At 47.2% G+C, this 23,054-nt stretch overlaps 1 protein-coding gene across 2 annotated transcripts in view; it reads right to left on the bottom strand.

Moving 5' to 3' along the window:
• Positions 1-23,054, bottom strand: part of Myh11 (myosin heavy chain 11) — a 116,515-nt gene that overhangs the window by 43,091 nt on the left and 50,370 nt on the right. The window contains exons 6-13 of one of the 2 annotated variants that reach the window (XM_017797344.1): positions 20,705-20,797; positions 18,582-18,645; positions 16,177-16,275; positions 11,590-11,733; positions 5,477-5,572; positions 2,904-3,022; positions 1,699-1,851; positions 551-724 (exon numbers count right to left, since the gene is read on the bottom strand). In XM_017797344.1, coding sequence (XP_017652833.1) covers positions 551-724; positions 1,699-1,851; positions 2,904-3,022; positions 5,477-5,572; positions 11,590-11,733; positions 16,177-16,275; positions 18,582-18,645; positions 20,705-20,797 — 942 coding nt within the window. Of the gene's footprint in view, positions 1-550; positions 725-1,698; positions 1,852-2,903; positions 3,023-5,476; positions 5,573-11,589; positions 11,734-16,176; positions 16,276-18,581; positions 18,646-20,704; positions 20,798-23,054 lie in introns of those variants that run through there. The other variant, XM_017797343.1, reaches the window with a different exon arrangement.

The following is a 23,054-nucleotide window of genomic DNA, read 5'->3' as shown; positions in this document are numbered from 1 at the left end:
TTTTTCTGGGCACCACCACAACTGTAATTTCAACTTAGGAGGCTGAGGCAGAAAGACTGTCACAAGTTTGAGCCTAGCCTGAGCTATATAATGAGTTCTAGGTAACGCTCAGCTACAGAGTGAGACTTTCTCATTTATTTTATTTTTATTTATGTGTGTGTGCATGTGTGTGCAGATACCTATGAAGGCCACGTGAGGGCATCAGATCCCCTGGAACTGGAATTACAGGCAGTTGTGAGCTGCCTGGCATGTGTGCTGAATCAAACTCCAGTCCTCTGTAAGAGCAGCAAGCACTCTTAACCACTGAGCCTTTCTCCAACCTCCAGAGTGTCACTCTTGTCTTAAGTAAACCCAAAAATCAAAAAGGGAGGGAAAAATTCTTTAAAATACTTTTGATCATAAACGTGAGTTAACAGAAAGCGTGACCTAGCTCACAAAGATTCAGTTTGCACCTTCCCATAGAAGCCACCCGAATGGAAAACATGGTCAGACCAGGTGTTAGTAAATGAGCTGAGCATGTGCAGTGGTACCCTCACCACCAAGCACTCACAGGCCGCTCGATCAGTTCAATGCAGGGCTGCAGGTCCAGGCCAAAGTCGATGAAGTTCCACTCGATGCCCTCACGCTGGTACTCTTCCTGCTCCAGGATGAACATGGTGTGGTTGAACAGCTGCTGCAGCTTCTCGTTGGTGTAGTTGATGCACAGCTGTTCGAAGGAGTTCACCTGCGCATGCACACAGAGGAGACAGGTGGGTGAGCTGGGTGAGGTCAGAGGGCAGGCAAGCCCACAGCCTCGATCTGGATATGGCTCTCTCAAGGGCTCATCCCTGCCACCTCAGCACCCAGGGAAGACCAGTACTCAGCAGAGGCTGCCTAGTGTCCAGCATGGCTAGCAAAAGTGACCCACACCCATTTCACAGGGCACTCATGTATTGGGTTTTAGGGCATTTATTTTCTCCACCCGCACAGTGATCTATATATAGATCAACTAACCATGTGAAAAGATTCTCACCATTTCACAGATGAGGAAACTCGCCTCAATGACAAGGTGATTCCATAGTAGACCTCCTTGGTCAACTCAAGGACTTCTCTTTCTCTGAGAAATTTCCTTCAACTCATGGAGGTGGGACTCAGGCGCCCTGCTTACACTACGCGAAATTTGGTAAGAACTAGAAAATCCCAGCATGGATCTCTGAGATTGAGGCCAGCCTGTTCTCTACAGGGTTCTAGGCCAGCTGGGGCTACATGGAGACCCTGCCTCAAAAAGACAAAAAAAAAAAGTGTGCTTGACATTGACCCAAATCAAGTGACCAGAAACCAATGAGACTTATACTTCAAGATCTGGGTTAGAACTCTCAGACTTGAGATGTTCTTTCTTGTTAAGATTTCTAGGAGACAGTCTGGAGCTCCAGCATCCATCTCAGCACCACAGGGAAGGGCTGCTAGACAATGGAGCCAATATGGTAGAAAACAAAGTGACCAGGTCCTGCCTATTGGCCATCTGTACTGGCCACCCAAGTTACACAAGGCAATATATTCCCTTTTGGATTTCACTCTCAAATTTCTAACCTTAACCAGATGGCTTCCTACCCTGTTGTACCCGCCTATATGCCTTTCTCCAGAATAATAATGTCTCCAACAGGAAGCCTCATCTCAGGGGAACAAGACAACGCCTGCCATGATCCCACCAGGCTGTACCTCAAAGATCTCAAATCCAGCAATATCCAGGATCCCGAGGAAGGAAGCTCCCTGCCGATGGGTCTTGTCCAAGGCTTTGTTCACACGGCTGAGAATCCAGCGGAAAAGGCGCTCGTAGGTGGCCTTGGCCAAGGCCTCTATGGCAAAGTCAGCCTGCAGGGGCAGTGAGGGTGACATTGCCACTAGAACCAGGCACAAGGTTCAGTTGTTTATTCTTCCCCTACCTTTAATCAGTCCTTAAAAATAAAATGGGAAAATATTCCAACTCTACAGCTAGCAGGGGAGTGGAAGGGAGAGTGGTCAGACTTAAGGACCAGATGGATAATGAAACACCTCCCGAGCTCCCAAGAGGGATTTGTGCAACCTGTTCCAGCCCAGGATCAATTAGAGGGCTGGACATTTCCACAGGTAATGTCTCTAGGTTATCCTTGCACCCACAACTAGAGATCAAGGTAAAGGGATGTGTGAGGGCCTCTGTTCTTATTTAGTAGGATTCTCAAAAGCTGGTATGGGATTTCAAAAAATGGATGGATGGATAGGATAGGTGAATGAATGGATGGGTGGATGGATGAGCTGGTGGATAGATGGATGGATAAATGGAGGGACAGAGAGATAGATGGATGGATGGGTAGGTAGATGGGGGTGGATATAGGATGGGTGGGTAGATGAATGATAGATGAGTGGATTGGTAGAGAGATGGTAGATGGGTAAATAGATGCATGATGGCTGGCTGAATGGATAAATGGGTGGGGAGGTAAGTAAATGGATGGGTGGATGGTATATAGATGGATGGGTAGGTAAATGGCTGGCTGGATGGATGGTGGATAATTAATAGATTGATAGATGTTGGATAGATAAGTGGTTAGATGGGTGGATGGGTAGAAAGATGGATGTTGGGTAGATGGGTGGGTAGGTAGATAATGGATGAGTGGATGAATGATGGATAGATGAATGGGAAGGTAAGTGGATGGACAGGTAAATGGATGTTGGATGGATGTTGGATGGATGTTGGATGGATGTTGGGATGGATGGATGGATGGATGGATGGGTAGATTCCTGGGTTGGATGGATGTTGGATGGATGGATGAGTGGATGCATGCATAGGTAGATGGATGGTGGGTAGATGGTATGGAAGTGGATGACAGATGGTCACATGGGCAAGTAGATGGAAGGTTCTACAGCATAAATGGCCACATCGGCATTACCTGTTCTTTGGTCTGAGCTTTCTGCACCACGTCCCGTCCAACTTTGATACGTGGGGTCAGGATGGCTCTGGTGAAATCAGTCACATTAATCCCCACAAGGTGGCAAACTTTCTGAGCAGCTATGTGAAAAAAGAAGCATCTTAGGTGATTTAACAAGCAGAGGGGAGTACCACTAGGAGAAGTGGGGGTCATCTAATACTGTTTTATTTCCCTTTAAAGAGAAAGAAATATTATTCAGGCATGGTGACACACTGTAATCTCAGCACTTAAGAGTTGCAGGCAGGAGGACCAGAAGTTCAAATCATCCCTACCTGCATAGTGAATTTGAACCCAGCCTGGGCTATGTGAGGCTCTGTCTCAAAAAAGTGTTGTAAATATCTATTTTAGTCAAAGATGTGGCTTATTATATTATTGTGTGTATTTCTGCATTTAAAAACTTAAATAAGGGAGGCTGGAAAGATAGCTCAGTGGCTGTTCTTGCAGAAAACCCAAGTTTGAATCCCAGCACCCACATGGTGGCTAACAATTGTTTGTAACTCCAGTTCCAGGGAATCTGATGCCCTCTTCTGACATCCACTGGTATGACATGACCTGAGTGCACTTACACACTCATACACATAAAATAAAAATGAAAAAAAAAAAAAAAAAAAAAAAAAGGGCTAGAGAGCTGGCTCCATGGTTAAGAGCACTGGTTTCTCTTGCATATGACCTGGGTTCAGTTCCCAGCACCCACATGGTGGCTAACAATTATCCATAACTCCAGTTCCAGGGAATACAATGTCCTCTTCTGGCCTCCACAGGCATTGCATACATGTGGTATACTTATATTCTTGTAGGCAGAACATTCATATACATAAAATAATAAAAGACTTAAAAACTTAAATAAAGCCATGAAACCCTACCATGAGCTGCTTTCCTGCACACAGACTCCTGCATCTTTCAGAGGGTGTGCATGTCAGGCAGACAGTGACTATTTTAGGGTTCCCCCCTCCCCACTGCTTTGCAACACTGTCATTTCATGTCTCTTTCTCTGAAGGTCTTTCCTAGGGATCAGATCCTATTCATGTGCTATATTTGGGAGAGGGTAATATACAATATAGATCCAATGTGGTGATCTTTGGAGGGGCTGAAAAAGCAACACAATGTACAACCTGGGGTACCCCAAAACCCAGAAACCTGTATTTCCAGCTGCCACCAAGAATGGTGAGAATCCGACAACGTCAAAGCAGACAGTTCTGCATATATGCCAGTATGGTTGTCAGACCTAAGCAGCAGAAATCCCAGGGTGGGAACCAGGATTCCCAGTTAAGTATGAATTTCAGATGAATAAGAAACTTTGCTCTTAACTGCTGAGTCATCTATCAACTCCCCATATATAATTATAGTCTAACTATGACCTAGAACATTCTTTTTTGAGGATTTATTTTAATTTCTGTGTGGATATGTGTATCTGTCTGTCTGTCTGTGAGCATGCACATGTACGTGCAGTGTCCTCAGAGATCAGAAGAGGGTGTTGGATCCTGTGATGGTTTGAATGAGAATGTCCCCTATAGGCATTCTCATTTTTCGTCTCCAATTGGCGGCACTGTTGGGGAGGTTTCGAAGGTGTGGCCATGCTAGAGGAAACACATCATTGGGGGCTTAGAGAGTTCTTAAGCCTTGCAGGATCTCAAGTCACTCTCTGCTTCCTGTGCCTCCTTGAAGATGTGAGTGCTTAGCTTCTGCTCCTCCTCCAGCCACCTTTGCTGCCATGCCTCCCCACCATGATTAACTCTTGTCCCTTTGGAACCATAAGCTGAATAAACTCTTTCTTTTATAAGCTCCCTTGGCCGTGGTGTTATGTCACAGCAACAGAAAAGTGACTAATACAGACCCCCCGGTACTAGAGTTGCAGGTGGTTGTAAGTCACCCAACATGGGTGTAAGGAACTGAACTCAGGTCCTCTGGAAGAACAGCAAGTACTCTTAACTGCTGAGTCATCTATCAAGTCCCCACTGAATATTCTTGTAGTGGAACGTGTTTATGGCTTATCTGAAACCTGTGTTTAACTGGCTCTCCTGTGTTTTGTCTGGCACCCCTCATTTGCAGGGAAACTTGAGGCCTGTCTCCCCAGAAAGACTGTATGCATCATAAGCAGGGATGGGCTGGCTTATTTCTTGCTCTGTCTTGGATCTGGCATATTGTAGCTGCTCAGGAAATATTAATTCAATCAACAAGTCAGTGTAGGGCTTCAGAAGAGATGACCCCTGAGGATCTGTCTGACCTGAAATGCTGAATCATTGGTGTTCCATATCTGCAATTCCAGCATTCAGGAGGCTGAAGCAGGAGGACTGGAAGTTCTAGGCCAGCCTGAGCTATATACCTTGTCTAAAAGAACCAATAACAATAAAGCAACAACAATAAATGACAAATAATTATAATATAACAAGAGTTTTATGAAAGTGCTTCCTCTCAGACTCTGCTATGCTGTCCTGTGTGCTTGGATAAGAGGAATGATTATATCACCAGTTACTGAACGGGCCCCTCTCTCTCATTCCTGAAGCCATCAGTTACTGGGAACAGGTGACACATACCTGTGTTGTCTGGCATGGATGCCTGGTCTGTGTTTCTTTCCTTCTTGAAGACTATATTTCCGAGCTGTAGGACGGAGGACACCACCTTCAAGATGGCTGAGGTGGAGAGAGAAGAGCAGATCAGACAGTGTCAACCTGAGGTGCTCTGCAGGTTGGAGAGCTAATCATCACTGGGCACCCAGAGTTATCCAGTGCCTTTCTTCTGTAGATGCAGTTCTGAGCTCCTACATCTTGACCAGAGTCAAACTACCTGACTCCTTGTTCACAGAGGAGAACACCTGGATGAGGGAGCTGAGTATTGCCAGGTAGATGTTTAATGCCTTGTACCACATGGAATTCTTCTGTGTAGGAGGTACTGGCAAACTCCAGCCATAGACAAAATGCTATTCACTAACTATTAGGGAAGGAAGGATGTATGGAGGGAGAATAGATGAATGTATGGATGGAAAAAGAATGGGTGGGTATACGGAGGATGGATGGATGCATGAAAGATGCATGGATAGATGGAGGATGGGTGGATGAAGGATATGTGGGTGGAGAATGCATGGATGGGTGAGTGGAAGATACATGGATGGCTGGTGGATGCATGCATGGATGGATGAATGGATCAAAGACACATGGATGGATGGGTGGATGAGGATGGATAGGTGTTAGATGAATGAATGGAGGGTGGGTGATTGGATAGAGGATGAATTGATGGAAGGTAGATAGAGGATAGATGGGCAGGTAGAAGATGGGTGGATGATGGAAGGATGGCTGGAGATAGTTGAGAGGAGAATGGCTGACTGAGTGGAGGATGGATGAATGAATGGAAGGGGAAGGATAGGTAGGTAGATGGAGGATGGCAAGAAAGATGGGTGGGTAGAGAATGACTGGATGAGTGCAGTATGGGTCAATGATCACTGCCTGCACCTGGCATAATTGGACTGTGGAGACAGTCACCAAGAAATTACCATGCCCCCAAACCAAAGCCTTGAGATCCCAGCCTTCTCTGGTCTCCTAGTCCAAACTGGGCTGCAGCCCCTTTACCACAGCTGTCCTCACACTAGTGTCTAGGACCCACTCAGCAGGGTGAAGAGTCAGTTGCTAACCACCCCTCCACACACACCTGCTCCCATCAACTGTGAAGCTGCTGTGGACAGGACCTTGCTGAGGGTGTTCTCTTTAATACTAACGTGACCAGAGGGGTTTAGGGAACTATGAAGTGCTGGGCTTACGGTTTTCAACAAGTTTCACCTCTGCATTGCTGAATTAGAGGAAATGGGATACTTAGCATCTTCATCGTTCACCACCAGATGGCAGCAGTGCCACTTCCAGAGTTGTGACATCAAAAAATGTCTCCAGACTTTGCGAAGCATCCCCTGGGGGGCATAGTGACCCTTCATATTGAGAAGCATTTGTTTCAATGAGCACAGTAGGCTGACGGAGCCTGGGGACTCATGGGGACCATAGCTGCACCTGGGATGGCAACAGGTACCTGATGGTTCTTTTCCACTGGGGCAAGGAGCCTTGAGTTACCGGAACTGATTTTTCAAAACATGATTAAACAGATCTTAATGTAAACTCCACCCATGTTGAGAGTCAGTTTGAAAAACTGAGTTTTGGGGCTGGAGAGATGGCTCAGCGGTTAAGAACACTGACTGTTCTTGCAGAAGACCTGGGTTCAAATCCCAGCACCTGCATGGCAGCTAACAACTGTCCGTAACTTCAGTTCCAGAGGATTCGACAGCCTCTTCTGTCCTCCTTGGGCATTATATGATACAGGTGCATTTACTTACATGTGGGCATAACACTCATACACATAAAATAAAAATAATAAATATTTTTTAAAAATTGAGTTTTGACAGGCATGGTGGCGCACGCCTTTAATCCCAGCACTCGGGAGGCAGAGGCAGTCAGATCTCTGAGATCAAGGCCAGCCTGGTCTACATAGTTAGTTCCAGGCCAGCTGGGGTTACAGGGAAACCCTGTCTCAAAAAGACCAAAAAAAAAAAGATTGAGTTTTGAACCAGTGAGATGGCTCAGTAGATAAAGGCACTTGCTACCAGGCTTGACACCCTGAGTTTGACCCCTGGAACCTACAGCGTGGGAAAAGAGAACCAACTCTTGCAAGCTGTCCTCTGACTTCCTCATGCATACCACGCCATGTCCTCCCCCAATAAATAAATATAACTAAATCTTTTTTTTTTGGTCTTTTTGAGACAGGGTCTCCTTGTAGCCCCAGCTGGCCTAGAACTCACTATGTAGACCAGGCTGGCCTCGAATTCACAAAGATCTGTCTGCCTCTGCCTCCTGAGTGCTGGGATTAAAGGTGTGTGTCACCACGCCTAGCCTGTAAATCTTTTTAAATTGAAGACTTTATTTAAAATGAGAGTTGTGACCTAGCCCTATAATCCCAGCCCTTAGGAGCTTGAGGCAGGAGGATTTTGAGTTTCAGGCCAGCCTGGACAACTTAGCAAGACAGTTTAAAAATACTTTTTTCTTGACTCTAGTTTATTAGAATTAATTTAACCAGACACAAAATTGGTGATTTTATAGAAAATTCTTGCTTGTGACAAGGCTCACAGTGAATACAGTTGTAAAATTCTACCCCACACATTAAGATATTCAACCATTAACAATTCAGACAGAAGATGGAGTGGTGTCAGTTGCAAATGGCTGAAATCGGGTGTCAGTTCTCCACAGTCCCTGGGAGAGCTTTGCAGGGATGCTAGAGACAGCTGGAGGGGCTCCCATCCCAGTCCCGTCTGCATCAGTCGCATGACCTCAAATGAGTTATCAGTCTTGGGCCTCTGATTCACTAACTGAAGAGCCGCAAAGACAATTGGCTTATAGGGTTGATTGTTAGAAAAGTTAAATAGCACAGCACCTGAACACGAGCAGTGTGCAGCACCCTGCCACTGTAACTGTCCCACTTACAGGGCAGCTGGCTGACAGCATGACCCAGGAGAGTCTAAGGACAAGGCCCTTTCTTTCTGAGAACTCAGGATACCCAGAGGGTGGAATGGATGATTTCTGTGGTCTCCTCTGACTGTTTCTCTCTTGGGCTCTGATGGCTCTGCAGCTACTTAGGACAGCAGATCAACATGGCAGGGGACATCCTGGTCCCTGCAGCTTCTTGATGCTCTAGCTGCAGATGGGTCCCTTCTCTGGGCTCCTGGCAGCAGGCTTGGTGATAGCTCTAGATTTATAAGCAGACTCAGAGTATATGCTGGCTTAAGTCATAGTGGTTGGTCATTTGCACAATTTTTTTCTCCTTTAGACAGATCTCACTACGTAGCTCAATCCTCCTGCCTCGACTTCCCAGGTGCTGAGTTTACAGGCATGCACCACTACACCCAGCAGTACACAACACATCTTAACGCTCACCCCATCTATGTCCTGTCTGCTCCACCACTGACTTAACCCTTTCCCTTTCATTTTCTTGGTTTTCTTTCCTCAAGTTGATTTTAGTAGGAAACTACCTTAAGTGAAAAACCAGCTTCTCTCACCAAAAATTCAGAATCACTCTAAAAATATATCTAGGAAAACAGTATTATCAGATTCCAGGCAGGGGACTGGGCCCTGTCTGAGGGGCTTGGCTTATGCTCTAGTTTGTGTGGTTAAAGGGACATTAATGAGTACCACAGGGGAGCTGAAGTCCTACTAAATACCAGACCATCATCTCAGGACAGAACCAACATCATTTATCACTAGCAGGGAGAGCCTGCATGAATATTTTGTTTTACATTTTATTGTATTGTATTTTGTGTATTTGGTTGTTAGCTTTTGTATTTGAGATAGGGTTTCACTCTGTAACCATGTCTGGTCTCAAACTCACATCGATCCTCCTGCCTCAGTCTCCCCAGTACTGGTATTACAGATGTGTGCCACACCAGGCTGGAGCATATAGTTAGGAGGTCCATCTGACCTTGCTTTCCACTTGGACCCTGACACAAATTATTAAAGTGCTTTAAGGGCCCAAACCTCCCTTCCTGAAGACAAAAGCAGGGACCCAAGAGTGAGCTCTAGGTTCCAAGCAACTTGCTCTGTGTCTTTGGGAAGGTTCTTCTATTTCTCTGTGCCTCAGTTTCCCCATCTACAAACCAAAGCTAACTCCAGCTGCCCCACAGAGTGGCTGTGACATTAGCTAATGCAATTAAACAACATGATGTACATGTTTGCTCCACATGCACAAGATCCAGGCTCTATCAGCACAGCCAAGTAAAAAGAGTGCAGGGATGGGGATGTAACTCAGTTGATAGAGTGCTTGTCTAGCATGCAGGAAGCTCTGGGTCTCACCCCTAGCATAAAAAGATGTGGTATCACATGCCCATCACCCAAGCACTCAGGAGGGAGAGGTAGGAGAATCAAGAGTTCAAGATCATCTTTGATTTAGGGAGTTTGAGGCCAGCCTGGGCTACCTGAGACCTGTCTCAAAAAGGTAACATATCACTTGTTGCTACTCTCTTGCCTTTTAATCTCCCCTGAACATTTGCACAGAGGTCAATGTTTTTTTCCACAATACAATTTAATTGGCCCAATTTGTCCCCTTTCACAGAAGCAGACAATAACTTTTATTAATCACCATTTCAATTTGTTTCCATTTTTTTTCACTATTTGAATAAAATACACTGGATAGATGACGCCTTAAGGGAAAAACAAAAGGCACACAGCTTGCATACGTTAAGCTCTTAATCACTCTGTGTTTTCCTAAAGCTAGATTAGGAGACAAACTGACCCACGTCCCAAAGAAAATGCATCAGATGTGGGGAGTTCATGGCCTTGGCTGCGGATGTAGGGCCCTGGGCAAGAGCTACCACCCATCAACTCTGCCCTAGAACCTTCTTTTTCTGGACTGCAGGTCCTGTAGGCGCCAACCCACCCCGTGGGCGTCACTGTAGCAATTGGTGTTATTCTGGGACCCCAGAGGGCGTGAGAAGGGAAGACAGTTTTCCACAGTCATGCCCAAGTTAACTTTGAAAGCTAGGCCCATCAGAGCGGGAAGGAAAAATGTTTCTGGAATTAGAATACTGAAGCCAGCAGGGGCTGAAGGGGCTTCGTGGTTGTTGAGATGACGGGGGTCACTGAATCTGTACAGTGCCACAGCTGCCTTCTCAGGAAAAGCCTCACAGGCCTTGTATCTCCATCACTTTCTTCATGTCCTCTGGTCCTGGTGAGGCTCTGGTGTGTCCATGTCCAACCCCAAGAGCACCCATCACCTACCTGTCCCAAGCTTCCCATACTCCTACAATCACAGGTAGCCAGGGATACACATATCCTCCTAGGCCACCAACTTAGCAAGATGCCACCATCCAGGGCTGAAACAGGGAGCCCCTCTGTCCTTTGGTCACAAACCCAAAGACTATAAGGGCTGGGATGCAGCCATGCTGCTGCCAAGAAATTGTAGCCTATGTATGGACTGTGGTGGTGAACGATGGAGGACCAGAAGGCAGCTTCTAGAGAAATCTGAGCCCCTAGCTCCTGCTGTACCCCCAACCTGTATACCTGAACTTTCCAACACAGGAGTTACTAGGGCTTGATTCCAGACATGCCCTACAGATGTGTTCAGAGCCTGGTCCCCAGCTGGTGGCGCTTTTTTGAAGGCCTTGGAGCCTTGAGGAGGTGAGGCCTGGCTGGTGGAAGTAGGTCACTAGGGGGAGTTCCCTCTCACTCTGCTTCCTGCCTCTGTGACTTGAGGAACTCTGCCACATGTTCCTGCCCCATGACCTCAGTTTTTCCTCCATGCCTTCCCCATGATGGAGCAAAACCATCTGAGACCATGAACCCAGATAAATCCTCCTTCAAGTTTTTTTTTCTGTCAGGTATTTCATCAGTGACGCAAAAGCAATTAACACAGAGTGAATCACTTTTACTTAAATCAATTTGGGCTAATGGTAACCAAAAGATTCTAACCTCAGCCACTTATCTAGACCACCAGCAAGCTACCAGCGGCAACATTTGTTTTCCTTTGGTTCTCTCCCCCCTCCCTCCCTCCCTTTCCTTTCTCCCTCTTCTTTTCTCCCTCCCTCGTTCCTCAGGGTATTCAGAAAGTGGACATCTGTCCTGACCAGACAAGGGCCAGCAGGGAATCCACTGGTACCACAGACACAAATTGATTACTGTGGACTCACCCAGCTGCTCCTCTTCACTGAAGCCCATGATGGACATGGCCTCCAGCGTCTCCTGGAACATCTCGTCATCCTGTGCCGCCGGGATGGGTACAAAGCCATTGGAGAGAAACGTGTAATTGTTGAAGCCTTCTAACAGCAGGTCATCTAGGAAGAAAGGGAGAAGGCACAATGAACAAGGAGACGGGACACAGCAACCCAGCAGTGGTCTGGGCTGTTATCATTTCTGTCCCTTTCTCAAGGCTTGGGCACTTACAAACCCTCCTGATACATCATGTGCATGTTTTTACCAGTCAGTGCTGGCCTCATCCACTCCGATAACTGCCAACTAAACTCTAGCCTTGTCTCTACTAGCTAAGCACAGCCCCTGATGTGGGGCTGCTTCTATAGAGGAATGGATGTCTTTAGCCTGGATTTCCCCAAGCCTTCACCTCCAGGAACAAAGCTGCAGTTAGACCATTTCTCACTTACTTCCTTGTACAAATATATTCTGCATTGTTTTGAGACACGTTCTCACTCTGTAGCCCAGGCTGGTCTTGAACTCAGGCTCCTCTTGCTTCAGCCTTCCCAGTGCTGGGGTTACAGGCGTGTGCTGCCACACCCATCTCACCCACTTAAGTTTTTATCCAAAATTATACATGCACAAAAAGTTTAAAAATAAATTACCACCAAAAGGTTTATAATCAAAACAGAACTCTCTGCCACATCCCTGTTCCATCTCCCCCCATCCTAGGACTGCTTTGATCTCTTATCTATTCATTCTGGTGGTTACCACAATCTCCATTTGTAATAGACCCACTGAGTTTTATGTGTTATAATGCTATGTATCATCTACATATGCTACATAAAATATTATACTAGGCTGGGCGTGGTGGCACATGCCTTTAATCCCAGCACTTGGGAGGCATGAACTCACTTTGTGAGTTTAAGGTCAGCCTGGTCTACATAGTGAGTTCCTGGACAGCTGGGGCTACAGGGAGACCCTGCCTCAAAAAGACCAAAAAAAAAAAAAATCTTTTAAGCTGTATATATTTATTTTAAATCAACAAAACTCATATAGTCAATGCTTTAACCTAAAGATTCTATTAAAAATGTTATTTCCACCAATGTGAAAAAATATCATATTATAATACATATAGCACACATATTATATCATATATGCTATATGAGAGACCCTGCTTTACATATACCCCACCATTACATATAACAAGCTTTACAGAGACTCTACTATTACATATAACAAGCTATTTCTGGATATCACACTTAGGTCTTATGAACTGACTTACTGCTATGGTAGGTAAAGATCTATTCCTCATACCTCCTCCCTCCTCTCCCAACTATTTCTAGTTAAATCAAGAGATAAACCTTTTATCGAGGGTTAACAAATCTGGCCCACTGGTGGCTTTTATAAATAGTTTTATTGAAACATGGTCACCCCCATTTCCTTGTAAACTTTCCCACTGTAATAGTGAGCAGCTGTGACAGAAGCATGATGGTTCTCAAAGCCTAAGATGTTTACCATCTGCTAACTCCTTATCATATCTAATACAAATAGTTCTTTCTGAGCGTGGTAGTGCATGCCTATAACCTCACTATTCTGAAGACTGAGGCAGGGGGACCACAAGTTTAAGTCCTGCTTGGTCTGTAGAATGAGATTGTCTCAAGAAGAGATCGTTCTGTATAAAGTCATATTTTTTTACATGTGTATGCTGTGCATGTATGTATATGTGCATGTTCATAAGTACATTTGTGTAGGGGTGTGCATTTGTATGTAGAAGTCCAAGGTTGATGTTGAGAAACTTAATCTCTACCTTATTCTTTGAAGCAGGGTCTCTCACTGAATCTAGAACTCACCAATTTGGCAAGTCTAGCTTGTCAGCTTGCTCCGGAGCGCCCCCTTGTCTACCTGTGAGTGCTGGGACTGCAGGTGGGCTGCCATATCCTCTGGCATGTATGAGGTTCAACAGCTGTGGATCTCAGGTCCCTGAGCCGCCTCCCTAACCCATGAGGCCACACTCTATCTCTATCCCCTTTGTTGCTCATTTCTCATCCTTGCCCCTATTTATAATTACTTTTCTTTCCCTGGGCTAACTGCTCCTGTTACCTTTCCAACACATTTTCCTCTCCAAGCCAATCTTTGATTACACTAGATTAGAGATGCTTTGGGAGTGACATCAGGAAGACGCTTTTATTTTTAAGCCAAGCTCTTTTATGGGTCGAATCACTTGGAAGTCACTTGATAAACCCAAGGTTAAACAGACCCAGGGCTCAGGAAACTCAGCTTCTGAGTTCAGAGAACATCGGCTCAAAGTCATGAGAACTTGGTGTGTGCCAACACCATAATTATTCACGGTATGGAGAGAGTCACAGATATTTCATCCTCTCCAAGCCTGGCCTCTTCCCAGCTCTGTCATCAAGAACACAAATGAGGCTGGGAGTGCAGGTGCATGACTGTAATCTCAGCACTAGAGAGGCCGAGACAGGGGGGTTGCCATGAGTTCTACACCAGCCTGGGCTACATAGTCAGACCCTGTTCTCAAAAGAAAAACAAAAAACCAAAAAATGCAAATGGCCCTAGAATCTCAGCCACCAGCATGCCCCCTTCCCACTGTGGGAGGCTGGATGCACCTAAGGCATCTAGCCACCAACCAAGCTGATGATGCTGGTGCCAGAAGGATAAAGGATAAGCAGTTTCTGCCAGCCACCCCACAGGGGCTCCCACTTTGAACCCATAACCTGTGCTGTTTGCTGGTGTAGAACGTCCACCCAACGCCCTTTATCCAAAGTGGCTCTGCCTCACACTGGGTAGACTAGGCTCTAAAAACACTGAAATGAAGGTGATGCCCCCTGGTGCTGGTACCGTGCAAAGTGCCCCACCAGAGAGGGCTGCCTGCTCACTTACCCTGCCCTGTCATTGGTCATTTGCTTTCCTTTCCCTCTTTCATTCTCTTTCCTTCCCCTTTCCTCCTTTCTCTTCCTTTCCTTGCTTCCTTAAGTTTTTAGGGTCTCAATATGTAGCCCAGGCTAGCCTTGACTTGGCTATCCTGCCTCTGTTTCCCAAGTGCTGAGATGATGGGCATGCCCTACCACACCCAGACCTTTTGATAATTATCTTAATTCAAATAACTAACCCTGGGCCACAAACTGATAGAAACCAAGTTTGTGCTGTTCCTATCAACTTTCCAACTTAATCCTGTTCCTAGATGTGGCTCCATCTACTCCCATATTTCTGATGTGCCCCTGCCCCTTCCAGCCATGATTTGGACGCTCTTTTACAAGTTAGATTCCTGCATGGTCAGAGCTGCTTATCTCCTACGAGAATCACTAGAGTGTGTGTGTGTGTGTGTGTGTGTGTGTGTGTGTGTGTGTATTGTTTGGTTGGTTGGTTGGTTGGTTGGTTGGTTTTTGGTCTTTTTGAGACAGGGTCTCCCTGTAGCCCCAGCTGTCCTGGAACTCACTATGTAGACCAGGCTGGCCTTGAACTCACAGAGATCCGCCTCCCTCTACCTCCCGAGTGCTGAGATTAAAGGCGTGCGCCACCATGCCTGGCTTTATTTTTTTAACTCTATTTTACAACAGAAGCAAGCAAACCTTAGCACGCTTCCTGTTTCTGTATTGAAATACAGCTGCACTGTGCTGGTTTGTACTCTGCATGTGGCGTCTCTGCACGATGGCAGAGTTAAGCAGAATCTGAGTGTCCGGCAGAGCCCGAGATATTGTCTATCTGACCTTTTATAGAAAAGGACTGTTTTGATGCAATGCAGTGGCAAAGCACTTGCCTGGTAGGCACAAAGCTTTGGACTCCATCCCCCAAGCCAAAAGAAAGATGAGAGGTAAAGAGAAGGAAGAAAAGGGAAGGAGGCGGGGGGCGGGGCAGAGAGGTTTGCTGAGCTCTGTAATAAAGCTGTGTGGTAGGCTCACACCTGTAATCTCAGCACTTGGGAGATAGAGCAGGAAGATCAGGAGTTCAAGGTCACCGCTACATAGTCAGTGTGAAGCCAACCTGTGTAAATGAGATTCTCTTTCAAAACAACAAAAAGACTTGTGTCTTTAATTCACCACCCCTCCAAATTCCCTGTAAATTCAAAATCTAAGGCTGGGCTTAGTGGCCTGTGCCTATAAGCGCAGCATTTGGAAGGTTGAGACAAGAGGCTTATGGGTTCAAGGCCAAATTGGGCTACATAGCAAGTTCTGGGCTCCTGGGCTACAAAGAGAGATCTTATCTCAAAAAAAAAAAAAAAAAAAAAAAAAAGCCAAATGTGTCTTAGGTATTTGTTTTATAAGCAGACATTCAGGTAATTGTCTTCTGCATCTCTCAAAGGCACAGATTGTGCAATTAGGCTTGACCAATTAATGCTCTAATGTGTACCTGGAGTTAATAGCGTCCTACTGTGTCACACAGTAGGTACTCAATCAGTGAGGATAACTAAGCACTCATACATTACAAGAGGTGAGAAACTGAATGCTTGCCCCTCCTCCAGCATCTACTGTCTCAGCTGCTACTTACCCTGAATCCCCTCAAAGGGCAGAAACCCATCCCACACCATTGCTTAAACCCCATCAAAGGGCCAAAGTCGCCCATTCACTCACTTCTCATTTTCTCCTTGGCTCCGGCAATCAGGTAGTAAAAGATGTGAAATGTCCTCTCATCCCTGGCCTGGCGAATTGCCCGAGATTTTTCCAGCAGATCTGGTTCAGGGGGTGTTAAGGACTGGGGGGTAACAGAGGTGCTCTGCTCACAGAAACCTGACCCCTAACCTGTCCCTGCCAAGCTGCTGCTGGTGTCCCAGGATCTGGGAGGCTCCACAGACAGTTCTCAGGGACCCAAGGGCCAGGGAGAGTTGGCCACCACACAGACTCACATGGTACCATCCAGTTCTATAAGTTTGACGTAGCCCTGTGGACAAGTGGAACCACTGGGAGCTGCTGGCAGGAAGGGGACAGAGCACAAAGGAGAGCCAGTAAGTTAAAGTGGCCTCAGGGCTGGAGAGATGGCTCAGCAGTTAAGAGCATGACTGCTCTTGCAGAGGACCTGGGTTCGATTCCCAGCACCCACATGGTGGCTATGAACTGTCCTTAACTCTAGTTCCAGGGGAATCCAAAGCCCTCTTCTAACCTCCATAGCACTGCACGACACAGGTGCACTCACATACATGCAGGCAATACACTCATACACATAAAATAAAAATAATAAAATATTTTTAAAAAAGAATAAAGTGGCCTCAAGATGGAGGACTGAGGTGAGAGCCCAGGAACATGGCCTGTCCCCAGCAGTCACCACCATCACCGGTCTTTACAAAGAGTCATCTGTTAACATTACAGAGCAGGAGCTCTAGAGTCCAATTCCACCCAACAGGCAGGGCTTAGCCAGACTGGGGAGAACCTGAGAGGGGCATTTCTGTCTCTGTCTCTCTCTGTCTCTATCTCTGTCTCTCTCTCTCTGTGTTCAATCTCAGGTTTAGTTTCTCAGGCACCATCCATCTTGTTTCTTTTTGAGTCAGGGTCTCTCACTGAGACCTGGGGCCTACCATTTTAACTAGACTGGCTGGCTAGAGAGCTCCAGGGATCCTCCTGACTCTGCCTCCCCAGTGCTGGGATCTCGGGTGGTGCCACCACACCCAGAGTCTATGTGGGTGCTCAGGTCCTCATGCTTGTGCAGCAAGTACTCTACCAACAGAGCCGTCTCCTCAGGCTGCCTTCTCTTTATTTTGTGAGAGAGAGTTGCCCTACGTAGCCTAGACTGGCTTTATGATCCTTCTGCCTCAAGCTCTCAAGTGCTAATATTACAGGTGTGACCTACCATGCCTGTCAAGAATCAAGGTTTTAAAAGATCAGCAGGAGAGCTAGAAAGATGGCTCAGCAGTTAAGAGCACTGGCTGCTCTTGCAGAGGACCTAGGTTTGATTCCCAGCACCCCATATGGTGGCTAACAATTCTCCTGTTATTCCAGTTCCAGGGGATCTGACACCCTCTTCTGACCTCTGCAGGCACTGCACAACAGGGGTGCACTTACAAACATGCAGGCAAACACTCATACACATAAAATAAAAATAATAAAATATTTAAAAGATCAGTAGATGGATGTTCATCTTCAGGAAACTTTGACAGGCTATATTGGGAAAGTACAGAGGTTAGGATCACAATGACACAAGAGCCACTCCATCAGACGTCACTTTGTTCCAAACTGTGTCATGAGTCAACTACCACAACATTCTACAGGTATAAACCTGAGGCTCAGAGAGGTTGAGTGACCCACCCAATACTGCACAGCTAATAGGGCCAAGCTGAGAACTAGATGCAGCTGCGGGCTTGCTCATGGTTCACCCCCTTATAAGGGTACTGAATACCATCAAGACACACCACTGCCAAGTTCATCCTTCACAAATAGGTATGAAAGAACCTCTAAAGTCTTGAGCCCAAGGGCCTCCTGCAATGTTTCTGATGTCAGCCAATTCCTGAGCCTAAGACCTGGTTCCAAAGTCTCAAAATTTCTCCCTTGATTTCACATGGCATCAAGGACACTATGGAAGGAGATGCTCAACTTGCTCTGCACAGTGTCAGCATCCTCTGGGACACTGCTGTTCCCATCTATACAGGGCAGCTGATCCCAGACAAGGGCTCCTGGGTTTGGCCTTGAGCAAAATTTAATAAAGGCAAGGCGATGAAAGCCACATAACAGCCTATGCCCAGCTGCCAGGCTCTATAGTGCTACGAGTTTGATGTAAATTCATTCCATTTATTCTCCTGACAGCCCCAGTGCACTGATGAGATACAGAAAGGCTGAATAACTGAGCCTGGGTCACCCAGGCACGTTGAGATCAACTCAGAGCAAGATAGACTATTTAGAGTTCAAATGCAACTTGGCCCCACAGAACCTGCTGTTAAACACAAGGATTGTTCCAGAAGGAACTCCAGATCCTGGAGAGGGAGGAGGGGGCTCTGTGCCTTCCCTGGGCTCCCTCACCTTCACATGGCCCCAGCTCAGCTAAAGGATACATGTCTCAATGTTGGCTCCCACGATGTAACCGGTGACGTCGAAGTTGATGCGGATGAACTTGCCCTGTGAAGGGGACAGCAAGCTCACAGTGTGGTCAGGCCAGAGGGGAAGTGTCAGGGTGGTGGGGGTAGGGAAGAATGTCAAACATTCAGAGCCCCATGGCCTTGAGCCAATGGCCACTCAGCTGGGACCACCCCAGGTGTGTCAAACCCTTGCAGAGGTCACCTGGCTCTTAAAATGACTCTAAGTCCCTCATGGCTGTACCCAAGGGACAGGTGGGGAGACTGAGGCTGACAGGTGTAAAGTAAGTAGACCAGTATGACACTGATCTTTAGAGACACAACTGTGAGTCGTAGCCCTGTGGCTTGACTTCCCTGGCCTGAACACTGAGCGGCTAAAATGCTTTTTGTGCATGTGTATACACAGATGGGTGTGGGTGCACACGCATGTGTGGAGGTTAGATGACATCCTTGGGTGTTATTTCTCGGGCACTGTCTGCCTTGTTTGTTGAGACAGGGTCTCTTACTGTTCTGGAACTCTCCAAGCAAGCTATGTTACCTGGATATTGCGCCCTGGGGATCTTCCTGTCTCTACCTCCCGAGTGCTGGGATTACAAGCACACACCACCACACTCAGCATTTTTATGTGGGTTTTATGTGCACACCAAGTGCTCTGACTCAACCATCTCCTGGGCCCCTGGTATGCTTTTACCAGAGCACTGAGGAGGACTCCCAGGCCTCCCATATACTAAGCAAGGGGTTCACTGAGTCATACCCCTAGGCTCTACACTCACATTGTGAACGACACACGGTCTTGCCCTGCAGCCCAGGCTGACCTGGAGTTCAAAGTCCTCCTGCCTTGGTCTTCTGAGTGCTGGGATTCAGGCATGTGCCACCATACCTGGCTTAGAGTAGTCTCATTTGATCATATTCGCCAGAGGGCATCAGGGTGGTTTGTATGAATCTGAGACCCATAGTAGGTAACAGGCCAGGAAAGGGTATAGTACATGGCCATGATGAAAACAAGCTGTGGGGCTGTGAGAGCAGCTCAGGCCAGGGAGGACCAGCAGGGTGGGCAGGACAGACCCAAGGTCTTTAGGAACCTTTAAGATTTATTTCAATTTATGGGTGTATGTATGGGTGTATGGGGGTGTATGGGTGTGTGTGAATGCCTGCCTGTGGAGGCCAGAAGAGGGCACTGGATCCCTGGGAGCTTGAGTTACAGGTTGTGAGCTATCTATATGGGTGCTGGGAACTGAATTCAAGCTCTCTGCAAGAGCAACAAGTGCTCTTTACCACTGAACCATTTCACTAGCCCCCTTCAGGGACCTTTCCACAGGGCCCCATTTTAAGGGATCAGCAGACCCAAGGGGTACTCCTGAACCAGCAGTTGCTCCCCTCTTCTGGTCAGTCTTGCCTCACTAAGGTCTCTGGACTCTCCTTCAGAGGCTCAGCTTCCTCAATACAATAAGACAGTTCCTGTCTATGATGGCTTCACCATTGGCCCTCTACAGCCTCCAACCCATTAGTCTCAAGCAAGAAAGGGACAACCCTGGGGCTGGGAAGTGGGCATGGGACAGTGATACCTCCCACCTCACTCCCTGCTGGACCCCAAACCAGACCAGCTTCATGAGGTTGGAGCCACCCTGGAATTGTTCACTGTGATCCTGTGGGCCTAGGTCAGTGTTAGGTATACAGTAGGTGTTTAATGAAAGTTAACTTGGCAAATGAAAAGGAGAGGGGGACTGGTCCATGTCCATCAGGATGATCGTATGCTGTAGGTACATAATAATTATTTGGTGGAGGCTGGATGTGTGTGGTATAGAGTAGGTGCTCAATTCATGCTCTGTTGAATGAGTGAATTGATCATTGCATGTGTGCTCAGCAAATGCTGTATAGATGAATGATCAATGCTAAATGCCTGGTGCCAAGCAGACACCTGGCTATTATTGAACGAGTGAATGAGTGCAAGGGGGCCTCAGGATGGAACGACAGGCAACCATCTTGTGCCTCCCGCCCAGTCCTGCAGTCCCAGATGCCCCCTGGACTCTTGTAGTCTGTGTTCTTGAGGGAGATGTGACACCTGGGGCCCCAGACCTTTTCCAGAAAGCTCTGCTACTCACGAAGCGAGAGGAGTTGTCGTTCTTGACAGTTTTGGCATTGCCGAAAGCCTCCAGGATCGGGTTGGCTTGTAGGAGTTGCTTTTCCAGTTCCCCCTAAAATCCAGTCACATCTAGTTATACGAGGATGTGGCCTGGGCCTGATATTTGGCCCTCAAAGGATGCTGTCACAAAACTGCTCTTAACCCCCACAGGCTCTGTCCTGTTGTTTGCCCACTCCTAGACCCTGACAGTCATCAGTGAATCAGTTCAGGGGGCTTTCTGACAGCGAAGACAAGGGTCTGCCCATCTCTGCAAGGTGGCTTCCCCTGAAAACCACTGTACTACACAACATGGGGATGTTCACAACTCAAGGAATGGCACCCCAAGAGTTGTGCAGTGTACAACCTGTCTGCCGTCCACAGAGATCCCGTGGCCCAGGCTTAACAAGCAGGCTTCCTCACACTAAGCCTCTATAAGTCTCTTGATAGTTGAAGTGGAATTTTTTTGAAAGTTGCAGCATTTTGTTGGGCAGGCCTGAATTTCTGGTGCTTCCTTGGAAGACACTTCAGGAGGCTCCGAACCCACCAGAAATCCTGTTAAGCAGCTGCAGAATGAAGCTGGGAAGCTGCCTGAGCTCTATCTAGCAGTTAAGCTCAGCTAAGACTGCATGCAGTCCACCAGGCCCTTCACACGGCTCTTGTGTGCAAATGCAGTCACATGATTAATAGTGGAGAAGAAAAGGGCCAACAAAGTCAAGTTGTGCCAGGAAAGCAAAAAGCTCTTCTCTGCCCAGCCCCAGAAGGCAGTGGCTGCAGCTGGCCTGAACATCCCTGTGGGATGCATCTCTGTGGGATACAGCCTGTAGAGTCAGATGTCTCCATGGAAACCCCAACCCTAAGTGGACTTGCCAACTGCAGAAACTGATAAAGAGAGCCTACACCTTTCCTTGACTAGTAGAAAGAAACACAGATATTGCATCTGCCTATGCAAACCTGGGGTTCAAATGTCCCCCCCAAAGCTCCCTCTTCTTCCAGCAGGTGGATTGAAAGACTCTCAGGAGAACTTTAAGCATTGAGGTCTCCTTCAATAATTCAATGAGATTAGAGCAGTTAAGTGATTTGGCAAAGGGCACACAGCCTTTGTCAAATAGAATTCTGCTTCCCAACTGAGCCATAATATTATAGCCCAGCATCTACCTACAACAGACTGTTCCTTCTGGGTGATGTGGAATGCCCAAGAGGGTCTCTTCCAGGCTGGGACTCAAGTGCCAGTTCCCTAAGCTCTGCATTAGAATAGAGTCCAAATATGCAGGGATCTACGCAGGACAGACTGTGTGCAGCGTAGCTGGGGCCTTACCGCGCCACCAAAGCTAGTGCTTCCCAAAACCAAGACAGCTTCAGATGTCTCAGATGAGGTAATCGGCATGCAGGAGACAGACACGCACCGCACACACATGCACAGAGACACACAGGTGCAGGGAACAAGGCTGGGGCAGGAACGCAGGGAAGGTGGCATGCCCTGGCTGGGCTACCCTCTGACTGTCAATCAAGCCAGGGTGGTTCTGGGGCCTGATGGTCCTAAGACACTCAACAGATGGGATGGACCTCAGCAGGTCACTCTGCCATGTTGAGGGGAACTGATAGTGGCACATTGTGGGGAAAGGTGAGGGAGCTTATTCAGAACTAGGACAATCCATCCAGACAGCCCTGTGAATCCAGCAGGGGCCTCCCAGGTGACTAATACACTCCCTCCGAACTCTGGCACTGGACACCCCCTTTGGTATTGTGCTGTTGCTGCTGGTCTGGGGCGGGGAGCTCAGGGGTCTGTTCTGTTCCAGCATCTGCTAGGGGACCCGTGGGTGCAGTAGGTGCATGCAAGTCTAAATCCACTCTGTGCCTCCCATCACGCCAGGAAAACTCTGTTACTCACGTAGGCAAAAGATGGGCCTTGCTGCAGTCAAACAACACAGTATGAAACAAATGTCAGTGTTTCTGCCGTTGAGGGCCTGGGGTTACCAGCCCCACCCCACGGCTGGGCGCCTGGAGCTGACCCAGCTCCTTCTCATTCCTCCTATTGCTCTTTCCTTCTTCCCTTCCTTCCTTCCCTCCCTCCTTCCCTTTTTTTCCTTCCTTCCTTCCCTCCCTCCCTCCTTCAACACTATATAGACAAGTTGATCTTGAACTCATGATCCTCCTGCCTCAGCTCCTGAGTGCTGGAATCACAGACTTTTACCACATTTCACCATACCCAGGTATTTCTTTGAATCACCTTTCTTAGATGCCCAGGTATTTCAAAGGTGTTTCCTAATTGCTGGGGCCTCGGTTAATTTTTTTTTTTTTTTTTTTTTTAAACGGGGTTTAAAAAAACCCAG

The sequence above is a fragment of the Nannospalax galili genome, unplaced genomic scaffold (assembly GCF_000622305.1).
Source record: "Nannospalax galili isolate Female #2095 unplaced genomic scaffold, S.galili_v1.0 scaffold32, whole genome shotgun sequence".
Classification (NCBI taxonomy): Eukaryota; Metazoa; Chordata; class Mammalia; order Rodentia; family Spalacidae; genus Nannospalax; species Nannospalax galili.
This window is presented reverse-complemented; position numbering and strand designations above follow the sequence as displayed.